This window comes from Pleurodeles waltl, chromosome 7 (assembly GCF_031143425.1).
Source record: "Pleurodeles waltl isolate 20211129_DDA chromosome 7, aPleWal1.hap1.20221129, whole genome shotgun sequence".
In the NCBI taxonomy this organism is placed as follows: Eukaryota; Metazoa; Chordata; class Amphibia; order Caudata; family Salamandridae; genus Pleurodeles; species Pleurodeles waltl.
In genome coordinates this window covers 789,162,246-789,183,295 of record NC_090446.1, presented here as the reverse complement: position 1 = coordinate 789,183,295, position 21,050 = coordinate 789,162,246, and the positions used below count along the sequence as shown (strand labels likewise).

At 46.2% G+C, this 21,050-nt stretch overlaps 1 protein-coding gene across 5 annotated transcripts in view; it reads left to right on the top strand.

Moving 5' to 3' along the window:
• Positions 1 to 21,050, top strand: part of SLC23A1 (solute carrier family 23 member 1) — a 381,822-nt gene that overhangs the window by 108,523 nt on the left and 252,249 nt on the right. For 2 of the 5 annotated variants that reach the window (XM_069199320.1, XM_069199319.1), the window contains exon 1: positions 18,911 to 19,027. The exons of the other annotated variants lie outside the window; for them this stretch is intronic. In XM_069199320.1, coding sequence (XP_069055421.1) covers positions 18,992 to 19,027 — 36 coding nt within the window. In that variant the 5' untranslated portion in view covers positions 18,911 to 18,991. Of the gene's footprint in view, positions 1 to 18,910; positions 19,028 to 21,050 lie in introns of those variants that run through there. 5 annotated transcript variants of the gene reach the window in all.

Genomic DNA, 21,050 nt, shown 5'->3' with positions numbered 1-21,050 from the left:
CATTATAAAACAAAATAATAATAAAAAGCAACATTCAGGCTTGAATACAGTATTCAAAGATCGATTTCCGTTCAGATTTCTGTAGACCCCAGATTTACGTGTTTTAGGTCACTTGCTCCAAATCATTTAAAGAAAAGGGCAATGATGCCCCGCCGATGGCAAAATATGCGCTACAAAAATGGCAATAATGTCATTACTACATGTAAACGAGGAAAGAAGCCCAGGTGCTATTTCTTGGTAAAACACGTTGCTATAACATAAGTAAGTATTTGTAGGCCATAATTGTCACCCAAAGTGGCCTCCCAGCCTATTGAAAGAAAACATGTTTTTTGTTACCTTCTTTAAGGATAACCAACCTTGTAAAGATGGAAGGCTGAGTGGATAAAGAATGATTCACGGATTTGTTGAGCGGGTGCAATAGTCCATCGAGCTACAAAACCTGGGTTGTATACTGAAGAAATATAACGTTCGTGGAAAGGATAACACTGTAATTCCACCTGAAACCTTTTAAAAACATCCTTTAACAACTCAAATGCCCTCGTGTCATTTGCGCTTGCCTTAGTAATTCTAAAAGGCACCAGAAGACTAGACTGCCAGGGCAGAGGTTTTTTTCACAATTTAAAAAGTCATCTCTGGGAGGCAGTGCTAGTGCAAAGCTGGTTTACCTACTCGAAAGGCTAATCCAAGGCTGCACTGCTAGTGCAGAGTGTTTATCAACTGCGAAAAAACATTCCAAGACTTCACCGCTGGTGCAAAGAGTTTCAGTAACCCAGACAAGTCATCCCCGGGAGCACTGATGTGGCAAAATGTGTTTTACCAACTCGAAAAGGTAATCCATGACTACCCTGCTAGCCAACAGTGTGTTTTACCGATTAAAAAATATTTCCAGACTGCACTGCTGGTGCAAAGAGTGTTTTCCCGACCCCAAAAAAGACACCACAGTGGTAGCTTCTTGGTGAAAACAGGGTTTAACCTAACTGAAAATACTTCCAGGGCCACAGTGCTAGTGGAAAATTGTTTTATCAACTGGAAAAAAACACTCCAGGGCTACAGCGCTGGTGCGCGGTGTTTCAACAACCCAAAAAAGTCATCACTGGGCTGCACTGCTACTGAAAGCGTGTTCTACCAACTCGAAAAGCTGCCCCAGGATGACTTTATGGGCGCACAGAGTTTCAACCGCTCAAAGGGTTATTCCCGTGCCCTGGCGGCTGGTGAACTCGGAAACTGGAGGGCGAAGGTTCATGCCTTGCATCCAAGCAGGTGAGCGATGAATGTCACTGCATTATCCGTGCAGCTCATGGATGACTGTGAGCGGTTTAATCTCTTCGCACCAGTAGCGCAGCCGTGGGTTCTCTTTTCGGGTTGGTCTCAATCCACCACAGGAACTAGTGAGTTTCTCAGTGCACCACAGGAACTAGTGAGCTATACCCCCCGAGCTGATGTTGGGTCTGCCTCTGCCTCCTCTTCTCGGGTGGCCACAGCAGCAGCCCTGGGATTGCTGCGCCTTAAAAGTGTTGCAGGGATTGTGGTGATCTGTGCGCAGAAACCGGAAGACGTACTTGATCGTGGGGTTGGGAGGGGGGGCAGATTGATTAGGCTTCCCTCATCGATTTGAACTAGTAATTGATTCACCCTTCCTCGCCTGTCATTGTCCTCATGTTGCGATTGTGACGTAGCGCTATCTCTCCGGCATTGTTTCATAAATCAGCCGCATCAATCACCACCAGGTTCAGCTGTGGTCTTATCAAGTGGGCCCACTGAGAAGTGGGTTGCCCTCCCACTGATATTCCTGGTGAATTTTCTGCTGCGGATGGCATGTCAGGGCCTCAACGAACCATATAACCCGGCAAATTCTTGATTATCTTAAAGGGCACGCAGTACATGTGGTCGTTCTACAAGAGAGACACATCTCACACAGAACACGGTGATATACACCACCACATCCTGGGGCCCCCACAGATACTTTCCTTCTTACACCTCTCATTCCAGAGCTGTAGCCGCACTCACACAGGCTTCGATGCATTCCAGGTATGAATGGGCTACGACAGACCACGCTCCCTACTGGGTGTGGCCCAGGGTTCTGGACCTAATGCAGTGGCCAGTATTATTTGATGTCTGGCGGCCCACACATCCTGCTGATTGCGAATATTCATATTGGCTCATGGCCAGCCATGAAGTTGCCTGGGGCCTGGACCCGCGTGTCCTTCCCCCGACCCTGTCGGATCACTCCCCAGTACTGATAACTCTCATTTCGCAGACACCTCCTGGGTCATGCCGCCTGTGGGCGCTCCCCTCTGACACCCTGACAGATTATTCCCAGGCGAAACCCGCCGAGGTATACTTGAGTATTTCAAGCTCATCATATGCTCTGAGAGTAGCATGGCACATTATTGGAGCCTTTATTCACGGTCATTGCATCCCCAAACAATCTGGTATTCTAAGGTCGATGTGAAAAACCTTGAATTCTCTAGAACATGCAATTAAAACATTGGATAATACAGATGCATATAAACAAGACCTCACCATACTAAGTCACATTCAAGCAGCAGGACTTCAGTATAAATATGGAGCTCATAGGGAGGTCAAATGATTGAGGAAACCGACCAGAGCAGGACAATATGGCCTTTTTTTCAATATCTTTGAAGACAAGTCCACACATGCAAAGGCTTTCCATCTGTGCACAAAGCTGACAGACAGGAAGCACTCTTTGAGAGGATATGTGTCTATATTCATGCAGTATTACATCACATTCTATGCCACTACTGATGCGACAGACAAGCCTCCCCTGAGTGACTATCTGGCTGAAGACATGCTTATAGAGTTTGAGCTGCTGAAGCAGAAAATACTTAATATGCCCATTTCGGTACAGGAGGTGGTGGAGGCAATTAAATCTTTGCATTGACAGTCTGCTGAATTTTACAGATAATTTGCGTGCACACCAGAACCTCGAGTACTAGAGGTTTATGGTGAGACCCAGTAATCAGGTGCGCTCCCTGCAATGCTTTGTGATGCAATTATAATGGTTTTGCCAAAACCAAGTAAACCTTTGGACAAATGCTCATCCTATCGTCCTTCATCACTACTCAATCTGGACGCTAAGATCTTGGAAAAAATCACTGCAAGCAGACTTCACCCGTGGGCGCGGGGTATAGTTCACCAGAAGAATCTGGTTTCTTCACGCTAGCAAGGCAAGTAGATTTGTTGCTCCCTGTTGAGGGGGTCCTACTGGATGCCCAGAAAGCATTTGACTCTTGTTCATGGGCATACATGCTCGAGACACTTTCCCGGGTGGGACTAGGGGAGGGACTCCTGGGGTGGACTGAGGTACTCTATACCTTACCAACAGCGAGGTTACAAATAAATTAGCTCCTCTCCTCTCCCTTCAACATAGCTCATGAGACACCAGAAATGCCATTTATCCTCGTTGCTAATCGCTACAGCAACTGAGCCCCTAGTTAATATGTTGAAGGACAAACACCTCCGGGACCTCATATCACAGGGAAGAGCTACCTTACATTCTATGTGTCGATGATATAATACTGTAGGTTAATTATCCTGTGGCAAACCTAACCCCTGTTCTAAGCGAGTTAATGAAATTTGGATAATTCGCTGGGCTTTAAATTAACTGGGATAAGTAACTGATGGTCCGGATAATGCCCACTACATCCCAGTCTATGCTATACTTCCCTCTTCATTGACGTGATGCCCCAGCTCCTTATTTGGGATTACAGATATACCAAGACCCTGCACTAATAAAGCTAATTAGGACTCAACAGTCCAGAAAATCAAACAGTGGGAGCAACAATGGGCTCCTCTCCTTCATCCAGGGGAGTAACGATCACCCCCAAATTAGATTATTACTGCTTAGTGGCAAAAGCTAAATAGTTCTTTCATTGGGTACAGCCAGCATTTCATCTCCTCTCACACACTATTCACAAAGAAATGAAGGGCAGTACTCCATTGATCATTTATCCCGCTGGAACAGCAAATCATCCCACCATTCACTCTGATATCATTGAGTACACATCCCATGCATGGCATTCTGTAGCACAAGAAATGGGTGTAAAATAAATCTTCTCCCATTGGCTTCTGATTCGCAATAACCCCATCCTGCCATTGTCATATCTGCCAAAAACACAACACCAATTAGTGTCCTTGGGTATTAAATCCCTTGGAGATCTTTTCAGCAGTGGTAAATACATGACACATGAAACCTTTAAACAGAAAGATAGCATCTCCCCTATGGGATGTATTCCAATACTGGTGCATTCAGAAAATGCGTCAGACCTACTCCTCACACTTCCTGAACACCCCACCCACCTTCACAGCCTTGACGTTGGTCTTTGACGCTTCGTCTCCTCAGGGCTTAAGCATTAGACTGTATAATAGAACAGAAAAATCTTCCAAGAGTCTAGAAAACTGATCTATAGTGAAATGGAAACACGACCTGAATGTAGCTCTCACTGATGCCACATGTTGTCAGTGTTCTGTTTACCGCTGTCGGGACGCGGTAACGCTCCGGCCGCAGTGCGCGCGTTCTTTACACCGCGCGCGGCATAAATAATTTACACTGGACACGCAATCAGTATAACAGGCTGCCCGGCTTCCAACTGCCTCCCGCCTGCCGACTCAGCCACTTAATTACGTCTCCCCCCGTCACGTGGTCTAAACCATTCCTACCCCCATTAGCAGGGGAGATCCACCTTCCGGCACGTACTGACACGGGTTTTAGAAAACAACACCCCTGTCCGCCAGGTAACTTGGGGCGGTCCCCCAAACATAACATTCCTCCTCAACTATAAAATAACTTAACAACTAGACAGGGATGCATTACACACCCAATGCTCGGTTCAACGGTGCTCACAACTAACTTTCCAAATGACCTTTCGCCCACTGTGGTCCACATACATTAAAATGTCCACTTTACTCACACACATAGTCCTTCAGCCTCTCTGGGGGTGATAGACGGGATCGTAAATGATATCTTCCCCTCCCTCTTCTTTGAATCACCTCCTGGCTGTCTTCCTCCACGGGCACCTCTACAGACTGGTTCTCCTTGATCGGGGTCGGGACCCTCATAGGTGCAACTTCTCTCTCTCCGAACTCATCCCTGGTGCATGTAGGCCTATTCTTTAGCCCAGTCTCAGTGAAAAGACCTGGTCTCTCGAACTCTTCATCTTCTCTCTCATGGCTCCTGTCTTTTCCGCTCCTTTGACAAACCAGGGGATCTCCGTAGTAGGTCTTGAAACATGAGATGTTCCTTTTCACCACCTCATTTCCTCTTGTAGCTGTCACTAGCGTCCCTTTTACTCGAGTGACAGTCCACAGGCCAGATTCAAAAGTCGTTTTAAACTTTCCTGCCGGATGTCGATTCTTCATGAGTACCACCTCACCTATACTCAAATATCTGGTACGCGCTCTCCTCTTCCTTGACATCCGCTCATTTTGGACCTGTCTCTGTTGTAGTCTCGCTTCTGCTTGTCTTTGCCTATTTTTTAACTGTCCTGGTGTCTCTGTCACTGTTTCCACTTGGGAAATGGTATCCCTTACTTGTCGTTGCATGCAAATATGGCTCGGGGGTACACCAGTTGTACTGTGAGGAGTCAGGCGATATTCTCTCAAAAACTCAAAAATCGCACAGTCTATATTTTTCTCTCTCACTACCGCAATCCTTAGTACTTTGTTTAGGGTCCTCATAATTCTTTTAGCCTCACCATTGGCTTGAGGCCATCGTGGAGTGATTTTTCGATGTTGAATGCCATTGGATGCCAGATATGCTGCAAAATCATTGCTCGAAAATGGAGGACCATTGTCGGTTCGTAGTTCTTGTATCATCCCATGCTTAGCCATAATTTTCTCCATGCATGGTATTACTTTCTCCGTGACCGTAGATTCTAAAATTCCGACCTCTGGATATTTTGAGAAATCATCGATCACTACTAGCATATGTCTTCCATCCGGTAGACTTCCAAGATCTGCACTCGCTCTCTGCCAGGGCGTCGCCGGGATTGATTCGGTAATGATGGGGGGTGGCGGATCCATCGGCCCCACCAGTTGACATGCGTGACACCTCTGTATGGTCTTCTCCACCCAGGTGTCTAGGTCAGGGAACCACACTTTGCTTCTCAGTCGGGCTTTTGTTTTTACCATGCCCTGGTGAGCGGTATGGGCCAGATCTACTGTTCTTTGCCTCAGGCTGTCCGGGATAACCATCCGACTTCCTCTCAACAGGCAGTTTTCAGGCGACACCGCCAGCTCATGCCTGACTCGAAATAATGCTTGTAGGTTGTGGTTGGCTTCCTCGGTTCTTAGATTCAGATTCTGCTTCAACAAATGCCATCTCCCATCCCTGACACAGAACATTGCCAATTGCAATACCTCATCTTCTTTTGTTGCGTCTTGTATTTCTTTCAGGGACATGGGCAGTGGCCGCGATCTCTCCACTATCAACCTTACATACTCCTCCGTACTCTCGATCTCCTCATTTTCAATTACGGTAATCGGTCTTGCATGTCGAGACAAATAGTCTGCTGGGTTTTGTGCCCCGGGGCGGTATATCACAGAGAATTGATACCCTTGTAGTTGGAGAATCAATTTTTCAATCCTCGGGGGAGGCTGTTTTGTTGAATAACGGTATCAGTGGCTTGTGATCAGTGTAGACAACGAATGGGTGACCATAGATATACAGATGATAGTGGCGACAGGCCCAGTTAACTGCTAGCGCCTCCTTTTCTATGTGTGAATATCTTTGTTCCGTTTCTGTCAATGCTCGACTGGCATATGCCACGGGGGCCCAGTCACCTTCTTTTTTTTCTTTGGGACAACACGGCTCTGAGACCTGTGGGGCTCGCATCCACTGAGAGCTCTGTTTCTTTTGCTGGGTCAAAGAAGACCAGAGTTGTCTCTGCCGATAGTGCCTGTTTCGTGTCCTGAAATGCCTTTTCCTGCGCAGTATTCCACTCCCACGGAGTGTGAGCCTTGGTCAACTCCCTTAGGGGAGCCGTGAGGGAGGTTAGATTGGAAATGAACCTCCCGCAATAAGTTACCATTCCCAGGAAACTTCGCACACCGGTGACTGAGGTGGGGGGTGGTGCTGACTTTGTCTGCCACCTTCTCTGGGTCAGGTCAAACTCCTTTTTCTGAGAAGTGATATCCGAAGAATGCAATGTCCTTTCTCAGAAATTCGCACTTCTCCCGATGTAATGTTAGTCCATTTGCTTGCAGTCGTTGGAATGCTGCTCGTAACCTCTGTAGGTGTGCCTCAACTGTGGGCGCATGTACCAGGATATCATCACTCACATTTATGACTCCCTCCAGGCCAGCCAGAACTCCTCTTATGGTGTCCTGGAAGACTTCGGCCGCGCTGGCGATCCCGAAACTCAGGCGTCGGTATCGTCTTAGTCCCACATGGGTGGAGAATGTGGTGATAGCTCTAGACTCCGGAGCCAACATTATTTGGTGGTATCCAGCTCTTAGATCCATTTTTGAGAACCATTTGGACCCGCTGACCTCTGCCACTATTGCATCTACTGTCGGGGTGAGGTGACGCTCCCTCCGGATAGCTACATTTGGGAGGCGCATATCTACGCATATGCGTACCTCCCCTGGTTGCTTGGGTTTTCTGGTGACCACAATGGGTGACACCCATGGGGTTGGTCCTTCGACCTTCTCAATTATGTCCGCTTCTTCCAGTTTCCTCAATTCGGCCTCCACTTGTGGGCGGAGATGAAATGCAATTCATCGGTGTTTCAATGCGACTGGTTCTATAGACTTGTCTATGTGTAGTTTTACTTGTCGATCTTTCAGGCAGCCAATTCCTCGGAATATATCTGCATACTCTTCCTGTAAGCTTTCTAGCTCCCCCACGTGGATGCTGAACGTGAATGTTACCAGTTTCAACTCTTCTGCAGTACGGCAACTGAGCAGCATTCCTGTTCCTATCTTGGTGACATACACCTTGGATTGTACCGTTTCATCATCATGATTGATGTCCGTCACGAAAACTCCCGCCATTGAGAGGGGTCTTGTTGATCCGAACGCGAATACTTGTACTGTTGTGCGCCGTAGAGGGGGGTGATGCGGCATTTGGTCAAACTCAGATTGCGCCAGTATATTAATTGACGCTCCCGTGTCAATGAGGGCAGTTACTTGGTGCCCCGCCACTGTGACTTGGCACTTTGGAATTCTCTTCCGGCTTAGACAGCCTGGTTCAGTTGCATGGATTATGTACACGGTTCCTTCTGGCTCATCATCATCATCCATGTCAGGAATTAGATCTGGTGGTTGTACCGCTTTGGCTCCTTGACTTGTCTTTTGTCTATCTCCTCTTGCTCTGATATTTGAACGGCAAACTTTTGCAAAATGATTTAGTTTTTGGCAGTTGGTGCATTGTTTTCCCAGTGCTGGGCACTTCCCTTGGTGTGGAAATGTTCCTCCATACATGTAGCATGAGCGTTGTGCACCTGTCGATCTTGTTCTGTCCTTTTATTTTGTTATACTGCCTGATGCTATGGCATTTATCGGTTCTGTTTTGATGGTTTGTGCGAGCGCCGTTTCCATGTGTGCGGCTCTTACCCTGGACAACTCTTTTGACCTGCCCATCATCAGCATGTCAGCCATCGTCATACCTGGGATCTGAAGGATGTGCTCCCTTAATTTTGTTGAGTGGCATCCTTGGATAAATTGTGCTCTCATCTCATCATCTGGGTCAGGTAATGTGCATGTGCTTGCTAGTTCCTTTAACCTTGCATAGTATGTGTCTACTGATTCATCTGAGCTTTGTCTGGCTTGTCGAAGGAGGAATCGTTCGTAGTCTGGATTTGCCATGGGTTCAAAGTATGAAGTTATTGCCCTTTTCAGCGTTCGGTACGTGAATGGGGGCCCTTCTTCAGCCACTGTCTTGCTGATTCTGTGCAACATCTCTCCTCCCATGTGCAGGAGCATCGGTCTTTGTCTATCCGGGTCTAGTGCGACAGCTGCGAAATAATTTTCTACACGTTCCACCCATGACTTCCATTTTGCAGTCTGTGCTGATGGGGGTCCTTCCATAACAAAAGGCTCTATGACCGGGAAAGTAGCCATTATTATTATTTTTTTTGTCCCCTCTTTATTTCCTTGACCTCTGTCTATCTTTCCTGTACTTTGTTGTTGTCCTTCTTTGTTTGCTCCTATATGTCTTTTTATTTTCTCTTTGTTTTACTCCTTTGTCCCCTTTTCTTTCTGTGTACTCTTAGGCTCAATTATTTGTGCCCCTTTGTTTCTGGGCCTCACTCTCCCCCTCACCTCCTTTTCCGTGTGTGGCTGTCAGCCGGTCTCCTGGGGCCGTTTTGGGAGCAATGTAATGTGTTCTTTTCTGAGCGCACGTCACGTCAGGGCTCACTCCGGTATTTCCTAGATGAAAATGACTTCACCTCGCGCCTTCTTGCTTCGTGCGTTTTTTTTTTTTCTGGCGCGCGTTTCAAAACTGCCGTGGTTGCCCCGCCGCTTTTCCCCACGTGGGTTCAATCCCGGCCTCCGTCGCCAATTTGTTCTGTTTACCGCTGTCGGGACGGGGTAACGCTTCGGCCGCAGTGCGCATGTTCTTTACACCGCGCGCTGCATAAATAATTTACACTGGACACGCAATCAGTATAACAGGCTGCCCGGCTTCCAACTGCCTCCCGCCTGCCGACTCAGCCACTTTATTACCTCTCCCCCCCGTCACGGGGTCTAAACCATTCCTACCCCCATTAGCAGGGGAGATCCACCTTCCGGCACGTACTGACACGGGTTTTAGAAAACAACACTCCTGTCCGCCGGGTAACTTGGGGCGGTCCCCCAAACATAACAGTCAGCAACTTCAGACAGACTATACGACGGAACAACGCATGCTGAAACCACGCATGCCTGAACAACGCGGTCGGAACAACGACCGCGTTGTTACCACTAATGCCTTAACAACAAATGCCTTTACAGCAATTTTTCACTATAAAGGCATGCCTGGTAAAGGCATGTGTGGCATGGCATGCGTGGTTCCAGCATGCGACCCCCCCCCTAACCCCTGCCCCTAAAACAAAAGTATCCGACCCCCCCAATCCCACTGCTAAAAACAAACCTACCCCATCCCCCCACCCACCCTAAAAACTAAAATTACCGGGACCCCCACCCATAAAACTACTGTGACCCCCATCCCTGCCCCTAAAACTAAATCTACCCCGACCCCCTCACCTCACCCCTAAAACTAAGACAACCCCAACCCCCCCACCCTTAAAACAATTGCGATACCCCACCCCTAAAAACTAAAACTACCCCCATCCTGCCCCTAAAACTAAAACTACCCCGACCCCCCACCCCTGCCTCTAAAAACGAAAACTACCCCAACCCCCACCCCTGCCCCTAAAAACGAAAACTAGCCCGACCGTCCACCCCACCCCTAAAACTAAAACTACCCCGACCTCCGCCCCAAAAAATACCCCTGCCTCTGCCCCAGCCCCATTTTCCTGACTGAGTACTCTCCCGATCCTGACTCTCTTTTTCTCTGCTTTTACCATGTGTAAAGAAATGGCTCCCTGTTGCAGTTACCCCCCACTTTTTGCCTGATACTGATGCTGACTTGACTGAGAAGTGTGCTGGGACCCTGCTAATCAGGCCCCAGCACCAGTGTTCTTTCACCTAAAATGTACCATTGTCTCCACAATTGGCACAACCCTGGCACCCAGGTAAGTCCCTTGTAACTGGTACCCCTCGTACCAAGGGCCCTGATGCCAGGGAAGGTCTCTAGGGGCTGCAGCATGACTTATGCCACCCTAGGGACCCCTCACTCAGCACAGACACACTGCTTGCCAGCTTGTGTGTGCTGGTGGGGAGAAAATGACTAAGTCGACATGGCACTCCCCTCAGGGTGCCATGCCAACCTCACACTGGCTGTGGCATAGGTAAGTCACCCCTCTAGCAGGCCTTACAGCCCTAAGGCAGGGTGCACTATACCACAGGTGAGGGCATATGTGCATGAGCACTATGCCCCTACAGTGTCTAAGCAAAACCTTAGACATTGCAAGTGCAGGGTAGCCATAAGAGTATATGGCCTGGGAGTCTGTCAAAAACGAACTCCACAGCTCCATAATGGCTACACTGAATACTGGGAAGTTTGGCACCAAACTTCTCAGAATAATAAACCCACACTAATGCCAGTGTTGGATTTATTAAAAAATGCATACAGAGGGCATCTTAGAGATACCCCCTGTATTTTACCCAATTGTTCAGTGCAGGACTGACTGGTCTGTGCCAGCCTGCTGCTGAGAGACGAGTGTCTGACCTCATGCGGTGAGAGCCTTTGTGCTCTCTGAGGACAGAAACAAAGCCTGCTCTGGGTGGAGGTGCTTCACACCTCCCCCCTGCAGGAACTGTAACACCTAGCAGTGAGCTTCAAAGGCTCAAGCTTCGTGTTACAATGCCCCAGGGCACTCCAGCTAGTGGAGATGCCCGCCCCCTGGACACAGCCCCCACTTTTGGCGGCAAGTCCAGGAGAAATAATGAGAATAACAAGGAGGAGTCACTGGCCAGTCAGGACAGCTCCTAAGGTGTCCTGAGCTGAGGTGACTCCGACTTTTAGAAATCCTCCATCTTGTAGAAGGAGGATTCCCCCAATAGGGATAGGAATGTGACCCCCTCCCCTTGGGAGGAGGCACAAAGAGGGTGTACCCACCCTCAGGGCTAGTAGCCATTGGCTACTAACCCCCCAGACCTAAACACGCCCTTAAATTTAGTATTTAAGGGCTCCCCTGAACCTAAGAATTTAGATTCCTGAAACTACAAGAAGAAGAGGACTGCTGAGCTGAAAAACCCCTGCAGAGGAAGAATAGAAGACACCAACTGCTTTGGCCCCAGTCTTACCGGCCTGTCTCCTGCCTTCCAAAGAAACCTGCTCCAGTGACGCTTTCCAAAGGACCAGCGACCTCGGAATCCTCAGAGGACTGCCCTGCTTCAAGAAAGACAAGAAACTCCAGAGGACAGCGGCACTGCTCCAAAAGAACTGCAACTTTGTTTCAAAGGAGCAGATTTAAAGACCCCTGCAACTCCCCGCAAGAAGCGTGAGACTTGCAACACTGCACCCGGCGACCCCGACTCGACTGGTGGAGAACCAACACCTCAGGGAGGACCCTCCGGCGACTCCGAGTCCGTGAGTAACCAAAGTTGTCCCCCCTGAGTCCCCACAGCGACGCCTGCAGAGGGAATCCCGAGGCTCCCCCTGACCGCGACTGCCTGAACCTAAAGTCCAGATGGCTGGAAAAGACCCTGCACCCGCAGCCCCCAGCACCTGAAGGAAAGGAACTTCTGTGCAGGAGTGACCCCCAGGAGGCCCTCTCCCTTGCCCAGGTGGTGGCTACCCCGAGGAGCCCCCCCCTTGCCTGCCTGCACCGCTGAAGAGACCCCTTGGTCTCCCATTGAAATCTACAGAGAACCCGACGCTTGTTTGCACACTGCACCCGGCCGCCCCCGTGCTGCTGAGGGTGTACTTTCTGTGTGGACTTGTGTGTCCCCCGGTGCCCTACAAAACCCCCCTGGTCTGCCCTCCGAAGACGCGGGTACTTACCTGTTGGCAGACTGGAACCGGGGCACCCCCTTCTCTCCATTGAAGCCTATGTGTTTTGGGCACCTCTTTGACCTCTGCACCTGACCGGCCCTGAGCTGCTGGTGTGGTAACTTTGGGGTTGCTCTGAACCCCCAACGGTGGGCTACCTTGGACCCAAAACTGAGACCTGTAAGTGATTTACTTACCTGCAAAAACTAACAATACTTTACCTCCCCCAGGAACTGTGAAAATTGCACTGTCTCCACTTTTAAAACAGCTATTTGTGTTTTATGTGAAAAGTATATATACTACTGTAATTATTCAAAGTTCCTAAAGTACTTACCTGCAATACCTTTCAAATGAGATATTACATGTAGAATTTGAACCTGTGGTTCTTAAAATAAACTAAGAAAATATATTTGTCTATAACAAAACCTATTGGCTGGATTTGTCTCTGAGTGTGTGTTCCTCATTTATTGCCTGTGTATATGTACAACAAATGCTTAACACTACTCCTTTGATAAGCCTACTGCTCGACCACACTACCACAAAATAGAGCATTAGTATTATCTCTTTTGCCACTATCTTACCTCTAAGGGGAACCCTTGGACTCTGTGCATACTATTCCTTACTTTGAAATAGTACATACAGAGCCATCTTCCTACACCATGCATGTGCGTTATTCAGCACATGCGTGGTTAAGGCAGAGATTAACAGAGTTGTTGTTCATGTAAGTGTTGTTCCACTTTCGTGAACAATGCAGTCCGTGTGGATGGGATCCTGCTCCTAAAAATGTAGGCTGGATCAACGAACTTGCTTACTGCAGTCGTAGCTTGGATATTTATGTCTGCACATCCTCAATCCTCACAGACCAAGAATATTTGTCTTTCCCTCTGTCCTTCCCCTCTTGCTCTCTCATGATCCCATGTATCATCCACACCGATTTAATTATATTAATAACATAACTTATAAACTGCTGTGTACAGGCTATGCTGCTAGGCATCATTATGTAATAATGGGAAAATTATTGTTTTAAACTGTGGTTTCCATATGTGCCACAGGTCAGGTATTTATTTATGCCTTAATTATGGATACCAATGTCCATAATCCCTTCTGATCAACGTTGATTGTATTTTTAATGTTCAGAGAGAATGGGAAAATATATATTTTTAATAAAATAATACCCTGCCGTCCAAATAATGTCCCCACCATTAACTATTTGGAAAGCACGCCACAGGTGTCTGATGCAAAAACACTCTAACGGTAACATCAGGAGGTCAATGTTCGCAAAGCTTTGTGGAGTCACCTGCTACATTTACACAAACGGGGAGATGACCACTCACCAACATCGTGAGTCCAGACGCGTAGATTAGGATGGGGAGAATAAGAGTGATAAATACTGGATCACTAGGTGCAAGCGCAATCTACAAAGCTTGGGGTGACATGATCCCATCCACTAGCCCAAATAAAGTTCAAGGTAGACACGTTCTCAGCTATTTGGAGACCGTGGATGGTGCATGAGAAGTTGTGGGCGTGTGGTTAAGGCATTGACCAACCGACCTAGGGCCTGATTCTTATCACTTGAATGCCAAATTGTGCATTATTGGGCAACTACCATTATTTACCTCTGTGACAAGTGTCTCAGGTCTCATAACTGTAAATTATTTTAAAGAATAATAACCCATGCACCCCACTTACAAATTTAAAATCTTTCTTGACAATGTATATCCAGATCCACAGAGTATAATATGGTATGTATTATTAGTAGTGAACTTTGGGATGGGCCATGCCCCATGAGAGGCAGTGCATCAAGTCATAACAACATCTCCTCAATAAAATATGGTCCAGGATATTTCCGAAGTAAATATGTCTATTCTGTCCTTGGTGTTGAACAGCAAGATCTGCAGGCCAGTGTCATGGACTGGTCAGTGCGAGCTTGGATGCACTGATAGCACCTACGGGTAACCGGAATAGCGAACGTGTAGCACAGAATCAGGTAGGTTCCTAGAACATGAGTGGTGAGCAAAGGGTACAGTACTGCACGGTCAGCTGTATTATTAAGAAATTGAGGCATGGTTCTGCAGTGAAGCAAAGCTGAGATGCTCATGGGGCAGCTTGGTATTATGCATACCTTAGGTGTCATGTAGCATGGGAGTTGCAGGAGCTGTGAAAGTATCCTACTGTAGCATTCACGTGTTTATGGAACACTGCGCTTCATAGATCACAAAAGCACAAGGATGAAGGTTCATGTCCTTTTTAATCTATTTGGCTATTTTGGTTAGAGGCAGACCTGGGAGTCAACCTTCTTGGGAACCAGCCCTTCCAAACTTTAGGAAGTGAGTAGGACACATAATGAGTGGAAACTTACAACGAGGAGCTAGAATATTTTTGAGTGAGAATGGGCCTTAGCGCGAAAGGGTGGGAAGGTGAGTGACTGAAAGGATTGATTGGTGCATGAGTGAGTGAAATGGTGGCTGGGTGAGTGAGTGAAGGGGTGTCTGCAAAAGATGGATGAGTGAAAAGGAGGAAGGATGAATGGATGGATCAGCGTATGAATGTGTGAATGGGTAGATGGATGTTAAGAGAGAGGATAGCTGGGTGAGTGAAAGTATGAATGATGCGTGAAAGGATAAATGGCCAGCCAAAAAGACATGCGCACTTTGCATGTTCTCTACAGGGCTGTGTAGCACCGCCAAGTGGAGAATATGCCCAGGCTCCCATTCCTACTCTGAGCGGTGAAGGAGGCCGCGGAGACCAATCACGACATTGCTGTTGCTGGTGACAGCAGCATCGTTATTGGCTGGAAGCCTGGGAACAAGAAGATGACGAGGACAGAGGGGAGATATACACATCCCCACCCACAGGTAAGCTTTTAAAAAAAAAATGTCACTCCATTTCCTCCTCTACTCTCTCACCCCCCTGCCCCGCCAACCCCGTTGAGTGGCAGCTGCCACTGAGGTAGGCATGGACAAGATTGGGAGTGTGATTGGTTTAATGATGGTTTTTATGTTGTTGGTGTCATACAAAGCAAAGGTAAAAAAAAAAAAAAAAAAGGAAAGAAAGATGTGAGAGGATTTACATATACCAAACAAGGCTTAGTGATGGGATTTGAACATTTAAACCTTGGCAACCAAGATAAGCCACAAAAACATGCAAAGCAGCAGTCATTTATAACTTCCCATAAGGCCTATTTTCACACCCTGCCCACTATTAAGTCACAAATTAATGGCAGATGAGATGTCCTTGGGGGCAGCTCTGAGCAAATCAAAACAGAAACTAAGCACAAACACTTCCCCTCCATTGAAGAGGCCCCACCCCGTAGCATGACACCTGAAAACACAAGCACTCACGTGAAGTGCTTGAAAATAAAGAAAAAAGTAGGTCCAAAAACAGGAGCAGTAGAAATACGCAAGTACTTGGTTCATGCTCCAGAGAAGGGACAATGATCTGAGACACTCATGCCCTGCCAAATAGAAAAGAAGAAAATGCGAGCCACGCTGAAGCTAACCAATGATAAGCCTATATGTGGGTGGTAGCCCACTAACTGTAAACAACTTGACTCAAAAAGACAGCACATGCGATGTCTATGCGAGACCGGACCAGGTGCTCTTTAATGGATGTACCCTACAATTGGATGGGTTCTGCGAATTGTATCTGCGATCGGTGGAGCTCCTTTAAATGTCAGCCGTGTTGGTCATAGCGCTGCAACCCCTCATCCCCAGCTAGTACTTTTAAATGTGTAGTAGAAACATTGGTTGCTGGCCTACGACCAAAACAAACCTCCTTTTAATGAAACCATGTATTCTTTTAATGTGCAAAATTAGCTTTCATTGTGACTGAATGCTTTGAATGTTTTCTGGCACTCTGTATTACGTTACATGTAATTATATAGTACACATCCTGTAATTAATTAGTATGGGACTCTGATTTCATCCGACCCTAATTACGAGGATGTTCCTTTAAAGTCTGATTTTGTTTATGAGTTGTAGGCATCAATGTGTTGGCGGTCCTGTTAGTTTATGGTTAATGTTTATAAACATCCATACATAAACACATATAAACATATTTGTTCTGAGGTCTGGCTGCAGATGATCAATTCCTTCAAACGAATGGGGCATCTCTGTGAACACGTGCTCCTCACAATCTTTCAGTGTTTGCAAGACTCAGCCGCTCTTCAATTTTATTGAAACCTTGGTTTTCCTCTAAAAGGGAGAGCTTAAGTGTGCGGGATCTCGCCATGCTACTTTGTGTACATGTTCGTACGTTATGTAATTTTGACAAACGTTCTGACTGGTGTTTGCTTTGAGGATTTTGTATTCGTTGGTGTGTGATTACAAAAACTGCATTCACCAACTAGGCACACTGGCTGAGTAAGTCCCTGAATAATTGCTTGGTATGTTTTATTCCAAGTGTTTCCTTCTGTGGACCTGCTGTTTTGTGTTATCAATGTTGCAATCGGTGCAACTGTCGTGTTCATTCTTGTTTGCCTAGTTCCTTTTGTATGGAAAGATCATTGCTTTACTGTATATAGAAAATGCATTTGTTTACTCTGTGGTGGCTCCACTGATCACAAGTCCATAAGCGTGTATTCGGTGTGTATTACATTACAGCCATAGACTAAAAATGCAAAATACACATCAATTTTGAAAACTGAAACTGTAAGTTAAAACAGACCTCTGTGCTCTAATATGTTGGTGAGTGGGGCTCACAAAGAGTTCAACCTTGCGCGATGGCCTGTGACTATGTTGACGTCTTCGGGCATTAATGTTCATCCTACATGTTCTTCTCAAAAGCCTTCCGCTGCACAGTGTAAAATTGTTGGCTTGTGTTTGGCACTAGAAGAGGTGCAAGGGTTGTGCATCCCCCGTAGGATTTGGCTTTCGCACCCCTGGCGTAAAGCACTTCCGCATCATGGGTTTGTGGAATGGGGACAATACTGTGGTGCGACCAGTGCGGCCACTGAACCCGGGGGTGGGATCGTGGGGCGCCGAGGGCCATCCAGTTCCGACACTGTCCCTCGATGTTCCAATAGCATTGCTGACATTGCTTCCCGCTCTCGCTCTCTGGGCCCTTTCCTGGGGCTCGGGCTAGATCTTTGAGACAGGTATTTAATAATTAGTATAACCCCCGTAGTTTAATAGAATGGCATATATAGCACGATGACACATCCAAGTTGTTTGACGTACAGTGACCGTGATCACATAATGCAATTATTTTGTCGCCAAAAACTGGCATATTTGAAGGTTTTAACATTGTAACTGGAAACGAAAAAAGCGGGTGGAGAAATATGTTTGACATTGCGCTGTAAGACTTGAGAATGCAGACTGAATAAACAAAACACATTTCCAACATTTCATTGACCAGTGTACCATGCCGGGGGGCTAACTTAAGGTGTTGAAAATATGTGTTCAAACTGTACTACTTTACATAAATGCAGAAAATCCCCAAATAATGGTGTTCAAGCCATTCGTTTCTTGTCGCAATAAGATCACAAGCAGACTCGGTTACCTCAAAACGCACCAAATTCCAGTCTAGTTTTTCATACTACAAGCTTCAGTAATGAGTCCAGTCCAGTCAGTTGTGTAGTTATGAAAAGTGCAGCAGGTGCAGTGGCACTGGGAACAGGGGCTTATTTGTCGCAACAGACACTGATTATTGGTAGATTTTCTTACCCAATACCATTCCAACGCATCGTTTTTCATGGCTGCACTTGGCTCCAAACATACTCTTGCTATGCCAGTGAGACCAATTGAGGTGATTCAGGACTACAACTCCCACCATGCACTTGTTAAACTAACGGTCAGGTCTTGAAACTGTGTCCTTTATCATTAGGAGATATCTGAGAACAAGACTCACCGGACATCGAGTTGCACAATAGACCCAATTATTTTGAAAACACCTGAGAAACTGTCATGCAATTAGCTCGTTGTTTGCACGATTTAGAAATGGCAATAGTGTTGTATAAGGCGCTAAGCAAATTTAAAAAAAGACCTTATAGTTTAAAAAACGGAGTCTCCTGTTACTTGATTGTTTGTACTACCGGCGTCAACATTTGGTGGCGCTCCTGCTGATTGGTTGAAAGAGGTGATTTGATGATTCACAAACAGATGACCCGATGGCCTGCCAGATACCATATTACACCTCAGCTCCCGTTATATGCTTTTCTCTAAACGTGACTTTCCAAACAACATAGACGAGACAATATTTTTAGGTTACTCGTTTGCAAACGGTTTTTCTTAATAACAGAGGCTGTCCATGAAGTTAATGTATGATCTCACAACTCCGCAGACACTTGCCAATCAGCAACTGATAATCCTGGTTATATATTGACCGAATTAACAACTTTTCGCCTGTTTGGTTAAAGTCCTTCCTGGCATCAGTAAAGTGTGAAGGCCTCAGGGGCCATTTTCATTAGAATCTGCAGCGTGGACTCGTCTCACAATGGTCAGTCATATCTCAGAAGACGTAAAGGCTAAGGTACATTTGTTTTGTAATAACTTTCCTTACGTTTTATTAGCTGCAGTGTAATAGTAACAACTAATGTATTTGCAGTGTGTTCCATTATGGTAAATTAAATGGATATTTAGTTCCATTGTAACTTTAAAAGTGCAGTTAGTAGAATAAGATGTCGGCTTAGAAAGGCGCAGACAGGAAAAGCTGAACTACCTTCAGCAAATAGCTGATGAAGGAGAACTGGAGCATTAAGAGACATACTGGGTGTTTTTATTGCACAAAATAATTTCAAATGTCAGAATATTTTCTAGTTACCTGGAAACCAACGAGAAACAAATGCGACAGGTAGGAATGGTGAGACTTGGGTTTATTTCTAGGTGTAATATAGTTGTAGAAGGTGTATTCTTGAAGTTATAGTCTGGGTTTTGGAGTCCAGGGGTCAGAGGTTACAATGCTGGGCTCTCTTATGATACAATGATAGAGTAGGATAAAAAGAGCAACATTGTAAACACACGTTTTGTGGCTATTGCGGGTTGGGTGCAAATAGTGCATGCTAGTGAATTGTTTGTCTTGCCATTCCACCTGCTAAAAGCTGGTGCTAAATCATTACAAATCACTGAACAGACTGGATGTAATAAGAGGCTGAAATGATGTAGCACCTGTAACTCAATATTTTGAGCACCAAATGTTTTTTTCGTTATGATCCTCATTGTACTGTACGCCTGCCTGCCAGCTTGTGAGGAATGAGAGAATATGTATGAATGTCCTCTTTTGATCTGGTCTGTTGATGTACTATTCACATTTATTTCCGCGCACTACATTATAGAGCGTGGGGAGTGGGTCAGCCCACTTCAGCCATAGGCGATATTCACTGTGGGGAACACATTTTGCACAAGGAGCACATCCAAAGTACTTCCCTTCACTACCAGGGACTGCTATGCCAAAATGTGCTTTGTGAGGCCAAAAAATATTTTTACTTTTAGCCAATAAAAGAAGCAGCTTCTTACAGACTAAAGTTTCTCAACAACCTTTTTTTGGTAAACAATTTTTAATGTTATTACATTTAACCTTCATGCAGTTTACCTCATGTACAAGCGACTCATCACAGTTGTTACAGTAGAAGTCACTGCTATGGGTGGTTTCAGGTGCCACTCCAACCATGTCCATCCCCCATTCAATTGCTGATATGTAGAGCAGGATAACATTATCAGATATTATGTAAGATCACTGTAATTGCCATCAATATGATTATAATCCCTCCTTGTACATTATAGTTATGATACTGCCTCGCACTTAATCAAGTTGTTACGACATACAAACATGTAGCAAAACAAAGTGCTAGTTGTCTGTGGAGACCCATGACTAACCCACAGCTGAATAAGATACATTATAAGCATGATGCAAAGTATAATGTGTGGGTGGGTGGCAGAGAATGGGCGAGTAAGGGCATAATACTACCAAGCCATAACTATGCAGTTCGTGAGCCAGACCCTAGATGACACCTTCGATGCCTGGGGTTGCCTTTAACAATTCCATCTAATCATCCAAAGATGATACCCATACATAGAAAGAGGGTGTGCAGAGTACATGGGCCACTAGGATGTGTGACAAGGGCATACATCGTACAGGAGTGTGATAAAAGGATACATTACACAATGCTCAATTACTTTTCAAAACCAGACATTGAACCAAAGTAAGAAAGAGAAAGTCAGAAAAGGAAGAAAGAAAGCGAAAGATAGGAAATGAGGAGAAAGGAAGAAATTAGAGCGACTAAAAAGAAACCTACAAGATTGAGACAAAGAGGAAGGAAGTGTACAGTGGTGGAGGTGAAATGAAGGGTAGGCGGCCTTGGTTTTAGGCAGATCCTGAATTCGGCAGCGCCCACACTGGGGACCCAGTGGGTTTCAATCCTGAGTTGTCCAGCGGTGTAGGGTCTCCTTCAGTCCTCTTCTCCAAGGGCTGCGGCAACAGGTGCAAAGGTGTCCTGAGGCATTGGGTTTTCTCCACCAGAGCACTCGCAGTTGAGCGGGCCTGTGTGCAGAGGCTG